This window comes from Oryza brachyantha, chromosome 10, assembly GCF_000231095.2.
Source record: "Oryza brachyantha chromosome 10, ObraRS2, whole genome shotgun sequence".
NCBI classification, from domain to species: domain Eukaryota; kingdom Viridiplantae; phylum Streptophyta; class Magnoliopsida; order Poales; family Poaceae; genus Oryza; species Oryza brachyantha.
In genome coordinates, this window is record NC_023172.2 from 10,636,029 (window position 1) to 10,643,792 (window position 7,764).

At 36.3% G+C, this 7,764-nt stretch overlaps 1 protein-coding gene across 1 annotated transcript; it reads right to left on the reverse strand.

The window, feature by feature from the left end:
* Nucleotides 1–6,189: 6,189 nt before the first annotated feature.
* Nucleotides 6,190–6,733, reverse strand: LOC107305162 (ethylene-responsive transcription factor ERF096-like). The gene has a single exon (XM_015841825.2). It carries the CDS (start codon nt 6,679–6,681, stop codon nt 6,316–6,318), a length of 366 nt encoding a protein of 121 aa, XP_015697311.1. The 5' UTR covers nt 6,682–6,733; the 3' UTR covers nt 6,190–6,315.
* Nucleotides 6,734–7,764: the final 1,031 nt, after the last annotated feature.

Below are 7,764 nucleotides of genomic sequence, written 5' to 3' on the forward strand. Positions count from 1 at the left end.
CAGTGTATGTTTTTTATCTATATGGCCATGCTTTTCAATTGGTTTTGACTTGAAACATAGCTAATATATAAATGTTTGAATTAATTGTATGCATGGGAACTCTAAATACAAAGAGGGGGAGTCCAAATTGTCGACCAATTCATTATTTTCACCCTATTTTTTCACTTCTTTTTATAAGTCAAAATTTAAAATTTCAACCTTAAATTTGAAATAGATTTTTGGTATTTTTTATCAGAATTTATTTTTTAGCCTTGACTTTTAGATCACTAAAAGAAATATATATAAAAGTTTTATTTACAAATACATCGTTTAGCTTTTTCCACGAAAAATCAAATAATTACCTCATTTAGTCATTTCTAACTTTTAATTGCTTTCAAATGATTTGAATTGGTGTAAACTTTGGGCAGCATCTCTATAACTAGCTCATTCGTCTTTCTTCTCGCTCCACAACACTAGGCAAGGCCCTGTCTAGTTTCCAAAACAAAAATTTTCACACTCACATATTGACACATGTATAGAGTATTAAATGTAGAAAAATCAATTACACAGACTGCGTGTAAATTATGAGACGAATCTTTTAAGCCTAATTGCGTCATGATTTGACAATATGGTGCTACAATAAACATTTAATAATGACGAATTAATTAGGCTTAATAAATTCGTCTCATAGTTTTCTAGCGGACTGTGTAATTTGTTTTGTTATTAGACTGTTTAATACTTTAAATATGTGTCTGTATATCTAATGTGATAACCAAACCTAAAAAATTCCCCAACTAAACAAGGCCCAAGCATCCAGGTTTATCAACGAAGATGTTTTAAAATTTTATGTTATTCTAAGGATTAAGAATTTAATTTTTGTTTCATATCAAAAACCTAAAGTAGTTAGAATTGCTTATCCAGCGTGAAAATGCGGTAATTACAAATTAGTACATGATTCATTAATTATTAAAACTAAAAAAAAGAAAAATATATTAATCTAAAATTTTAAAACAACTTTTATATATAATGTTTTTTTACAATATAACCGTTTAGCAATTTGAGAAACGTGCTCATAAAAAAGAGTGAATATAGGTTAGCTATTAAACGTGGCCCTAGACCCTAGAAACCTCCAAGTTCCACCAAGTCTCTAACCCTAAGAGCAAGTTTAATAGTATAGTCAACTACTAGCTCTAATTCATCCATAGTCAATCTAATATAATAGTCACTTCATACCATAGTTACCTACAAAATATCGATACATGGTCTTACATGTCATACACACATTTTGTCTTGGAGCCGTGTACAGCTGGTTTATCTCTTATCTCTCCCATCTTATCTCTTTAAAATATGCTTATAGCTGACTTATAACCTGCTATTGTATCTGCTCTAGTATATACTCCGTCCATCATAAATTAATCATCATGTGAGAGAAAGAAAGAAAATTTAATTTAATCATTATATAAGGAAACAAAGTCCAATATGTCTTACTGGTTGGGATGCACACAACCTATAGTTCACACGTACATTAAACGTTTTCACGTGATTTATAAATATTGGATTTGCATGTGTGCATGCAGGTTAAATTTGTGAAATGTCACCAATGTATCTATGACATGTTGAGCGTTGGACAAACATATATATCATATAGACATTTAGGGTAATGAATTGTTAAATGTTATTTTTAAGAGCTGTGAATCCGTAAATATTCACTATTATCACCGTATGAGCCACGTTCCAGTAATGCCACATGAGACACATGATAGACTAATTTTAAATGTCACTACTGTAACACTAGCAGAAAAAGAACTTATGCCCCTACCACATCCCATTAATGCCGGTAATGCTACAAAACAACCCTCACTCAGAGGCGGTTTGGATCCAGGGACTTTTTTTAAGTCCCTTGTCACATCAGATATTTGGACGTAAATTAGAAGTATTAAATTAGACTGATAACAAAACTATTTGCATAAATAAAGGCTATCTTATTCGACAAAATTTTAAGCCTAATTAATCCATGATTAGCAAATGTTTACTGTAGCATCACATTCGTTAATCATGGACTAATTAGGCTCAATAGATTCGTCTCACGAAATAATATAGAATATGAGGTGGGTTTTATTAATAGTCTATATTTAATACTTCTAATTAGTGTCTAAACATTTGATGTATTAGGAACTTAAAAAAAGTCCTAGGGCTCCAAACACCCTCTCAGTCACTCTTACCTCCGAAACTCATTCACCTTCGTACGTAGGCCTAGGCACAAAAAGACCGAGACCGAGAGACCAAACCGAATAGACCGAAACCGAGAAATTCGGTCCCGGTCTCGGATGGAGGAAGTGAAAGACCGAAAAATCCAGTCCGGTCTTCGGGTATAGGTCTCGAGTAACCGAAATACCTGAACAGATTGAATTCTGCCACCTCCCCTCCGCCGCCTCCTCCCGCCCGCCGCCCCACCTCCTCCCGTCGGCCTCCGTGTAACCGAAATTTTGGGCACTTCGGTCAGGACCGAGACCGAGACCGAATTTCTCGGTCTTTTGTGTTTTTTTCAAGACCGATTGGGCCCGAGTTCTAGAAGACCGAATTTCCTCTGGAGACCGAAGATCGAGACCGGGACCGAACGTCCAGGCCTATTCGTACCTTCTCAAAAATAAACATCCACCTATGTAGTTGTTACTAGAATGTTTCTCTTTTGATAAGCTTTAACAAGCCCCACATCAATTTTACCACCCCAAACTAATTGATCGGATCATTTAATCTCTTAAAACAATTTTTTGGCTCATTATCCCTGGACTATTAAAAGCAGTTCACTTCATTACCTAATAACATTTCTCTTTTTTTTCCAGTTAATACAAGATGTATTTTAAGTTGGATCTTTTATAGTCATTGATAACACCATTATCAAAGTTTAAACTAATTTCATTTTTTCATTATTGTTTGAACTTTAAAATATTGATGATTAAATCAGTCTAAGGTGTTTCCAACCTATGTAGACAGTTTAAAAAAATAATCAAAAAACCTGGTGAGATGTAAATTGCAATGCATCTGTCAATCTAACAAAAAGTAAAGTGATTAATACAGGGAGAAAAAAAGAAATAGCGTCAAAGAGTAAAGTGATATGTTTTCAATAGTTAGGGACATAAAATAAGCCAAAATGTAATTTAGAAGGCTAAGTACTAGTACAATAAAATAGTTTAAGTGAGTAAAATAAACTTATTTATATATATATATATCCTTTATTATTTACGACGCTCGTACCAATAAATTTGTAGCCAGTGCTCTCGCTTCCTAATCACTACATAGATTTGCCTTTTCCAATAATTTGTCATTATCCTAAATTGCTAGTGCTCACTCCCATCCCCTTCAAGTGGGCATTTAACTTTCGGCTCTTCTATCCCCTTGCCTTCGAGTGAGCAAAGAAGGAACCTAGTGGCTAATGAGTTTGAACTAGGTTCATCTTATCGTCGGTAGAATATGTGGTTGTGTACATAGGGTTATCTGTGGTTAAAAACATGCCTTCGACAACACCCTTAGAGTCCTGGATTTGAAAGAATACTATGTCATTTTGGGTCGGGATTGGCTCTATAAACATAACCCATTTGCCCTCAACTTGAAGACTAGAGAATTTATCATCACCTTTGAGCGGGCCTTTAGCCTTCGGCTCTTGTATCCCCTTACCGTCCTGCAAAAAAAAAACCCTAGTGGTCTAATGACTTTTGAATTGGGTCCATCTTATCGTTGTTAGAATTTGTGGTTGTGTACATAGGGCCACCAATGGTTGTTGAGTTTTCTCACTCCCTCTGCTAGATGATGGTCGAAGAAGACATTTGGCTAAGAACATACGCTCTTTGTTTCATATTTTAAGTTATTTTGAATTAATTATAAATGAAACATTTTCAAGATCGACTGAGTTTATATAAAAGCGAATCAAGTTAGTAATATTTACAATATCAAGTCAATTTCATTAAACTCACTATGGAACATATTTTTATGGTATATATTTTGTATTGAAAATGTTCTTATATTTTTATATAAACTTGATAAAACTTAAAGAGAAAAAATCAAAACAACTTACGATATAAAACGGAATAATGACCAACGTCGGGTGCCCGCTGCAGCCTATATCTGACACCCTGCAATGTGGCTAGAGGCTAGTGGTTTATATATGTGTCTAGATTTATTAGGACACTTATAAATAAATTATGGTAAGGACATAAAATGTTACAACGTACAACGGAGTGAATAGCAGAACTGAAAACAGAAAAATGAAAAAAAAAAACAAAAACAAAAGGTCTCGCTGAGCAGTGAGAATACTGCGACATTTTGGGCATTGTCGAACACGATGAGCAGGCTTTGCTCAAAAACTGGGCCAGAAGATTAATGGGCCGTATACATGGCCCATATGGAAAGCTCATAATGAAATATTACTGGCCCAAAAAGATCTAGCAGCAACACGGCCCACGATCGGATGCAGCAAAAAGAGGAGTAAAAGACAACGCAAAAGCCGCGGTTAGAACACGGGAAGAAAAGTCAAATAGCTCGATTTCTTTATTATTATTTTATTATTATCTGGGGAGTCAAATAGCTCGATTTCTTTATTATTATTTTATTATTATCTGGGGAGTCAAATAGCTCGATGTGGGCCCGTTGACGTCGTCCCTTGACTCGTGTGGACAAGCACGTGATATCGTCAATCCTTCTCCATCATCGTATCCATCTACGCGCAGCCTACACGTACTCCGTGTAATTCTCATATAATATAATTAATTCATTAACTAGACATAAAAAAACTGAGTAATTAATTGAAAATCCCATTAGTATGTTTTACATATTCGAGCAAAACATAAAGTTGTATGTACAACATTTTCTCTGTGTATGCTAATAATTGTTCCAGAGAATTAGTTATAGAGTAATTGTAAGAAAATCGAGAGAGGATACTTTGTTCTAACGGGAAATTTCATTAAGCAATGCAAAGAAAATATCCGGAACCCTTGGAGGAGGAATGACGTGGATTATCAATCACCCACATTTACAAATATCCGAAAAGATCAATACCATTTTCTGAGGAAAAACAGGGATCATATGTATTTACTTAACCATTAATTATACACTGTTCCAAATTAACGCTATAAATTCGTTATTCATCGATAGCATAAAGATGACAAAATTATGACATATTTCCTCCTTAGGTTTTTTTTATTTTTTGTGGATAAAATATAATCTGAAATAAGACATTATATATACATATGTGTAATATTATTGGAAGTATATGTAGAGAATTTTCTATATTATTTTGTTGCATTTGTTAGTTGGTGTACACGGAAACCTTGTGCCTCGTAGGATACGTTTCCTCTAAATTATCGAAATTGGATTAATTGACCATACTATAATTAATCCACAGTATATGATAATTAATTTATCCTCGTCACTTGCTATAAATAGATTCTATTCGTTGCGCCTTTGTGCTCAATTTTCACTAGCTTGTGTACTTCCATAAACAAGTTGACTTGTTAAGAGTCAAGACAGCAAAAAGGAGATCGATCGATCACAGGTGAGAATGCTCAAGATGCATGTGTGGATTCATGCATGAGACCAAATCAAGGCCGGTATATTGTGCACAAGAAATATCAAAAACTCGAGCTCCATCCACTAGATTTAACATGCAATGAGACGACGTCGGTACTGAGAGCTATATATGTATATATATAGCAATTGAATGAAAAGCAAAACGATATATATATCATGCACGCTGTATTATATTGTGTAAAATTACAAACATATATAACACATTACATGAAATGTTGGATTGTCCATTGCCTCTTGTATCACTTTACACAATTGCGGATGAACAAGACCAATGTGATCCGCAGATTCCATCGATGGTAGACACAGTGGCCATCTCGATATGTACGTACCCTCCTCGCCATGTACAAGTAGTGTACAAAACTGCAACCAGGATACCAGATCGATGCTGCATGCAAGCATGCATGAAATTCCAACACTGCATATACTGTTGAATATGACATGTATAGTCTGTGCTGCTTTAGATATGTACGTGCTTCCATCAGAGACACGCGTACAGAAAGCAACTTTATTCTGTATATATTTCAGTATATATATGTGTGTATAACTGTATATATGTGACCATTAGTTAATTAAAATATATCTCAAACATGTTGTGTTGTATAATATGTATATAGTTATAATGGTCGTTGTACTGTTTGCTTATGTATAGATATACATGGTGTGTGTATATAAGTGTGTTTATATGTTTATTTAATTAGGCCATTTTTGTTCTTGTGCATGCATGCAAGAACAAGGAGTACGTCTCTCATGATTTCATTTACCGCGGTACTTCTCGTCGTCGAGGAGATCGTCGAGGAGCTTGTCGTCGAGGTACTCGAACTCGATCTTCTCGCCGCGGCTGGCACCCGGCCTGCCGCCGCCCTGCGCGGAAGACGAGGAGCTGGAAGAGCCGGCGGCTGCGGCGGCGGCCGGGAAGTTGAGCACGGCGGCGGCGCCCCTCTGCGCGTACGCCGCGCGGTCGTACGCGCGCGCGGCCTCCTCCGCCGTGTCGAACGTGCCGAGCCAGACGCGCGCCCCGCCGCGCTCCGGGTCGCGGATCTCCGCCGCGAACTTGCCCCACGGCCTCTTCCTCACGCCGCGGTACTTGGTGGCCGCGTCCTTGCTCCGGTCACCCTCCATGGCGAGTGCTCAAGCGAGAGGGAGACGAAGAGCTCAAGCTAGCTAGGTTATATGTGTAAGCTTGCTAGCTAGCTGTTTGCTTTGTGTGTGGCGTTAGCTTGCAGATCACTCGCAGCTATTTATAGAGACCAGGGCATACGTATACGTACGTCCGTACACGTACACATGTAATGTACATGTATGGCGACATACGTACGTACGTACGTCAGTGTTCTTCTCATGTATTTTGACTGGTCAGTGTACATCACCTACGTATAGTACTCCTATATAATTACCGATCGAATCCTGAGGGCAGTATGTGTGTTCAGACAGTAAACCAAAAAGCAGAAAAATAAACGTTAGCTGCCGCGCGCTAAGGAACAAAAATCCGAGAAGAATGGAAGAAGGTGACTGCATGTTGCTGATGAGGTCATATATGCAATGGCAGATCGAAAGCTAGGATATTGGCAACTAAACTTGCATAACTTTTTTTACTGTTGTTGGTGAGTATATATGATTTTTACTATAGGCCGTTTAAGTGACATATATTTTAAAATTATTATAACGAATATTACCCTGTAATATATAATAAAACTATGAAATTGATTAAAACATATGTTAAAAATGAGAGTTTTTTTTCTCTACACATGCGCTATTTTTATTTTTTTCTATATATTTATAGGTTTAAACTAAGATTTTTTAAATGACAACCTTGTAGATCCGCCCGTGCCTGTTGTGTGGGAGACGCGTGTGCACACAGGCCACATTATCTCAATATATGGTCAAAGAGATAAAGATCGATTAGCAGACAGTTTTTTTTTGTTTAATCATTTAGGCAGTGATTTAAATTTGATGTACCTAGCTCAGTAGCTCTAGTACCATATCGAGCTGCATATACCATCAAATTCCATGAGCCCAAGCTGATAATTAATGAATTACGAGCAATCACTTATATGACACGTTCATTTGAGCTAGCGAGGTGAGCAACTTTCTCGTTTTCTATAAGCATGTTTTCCAAACTGCTAAAACATAATGTTTTTTACAAAAAATTTATAGAAAATTTATTTTAAAAATTCAAATAAACATAAATATTAAGTTTGAAAT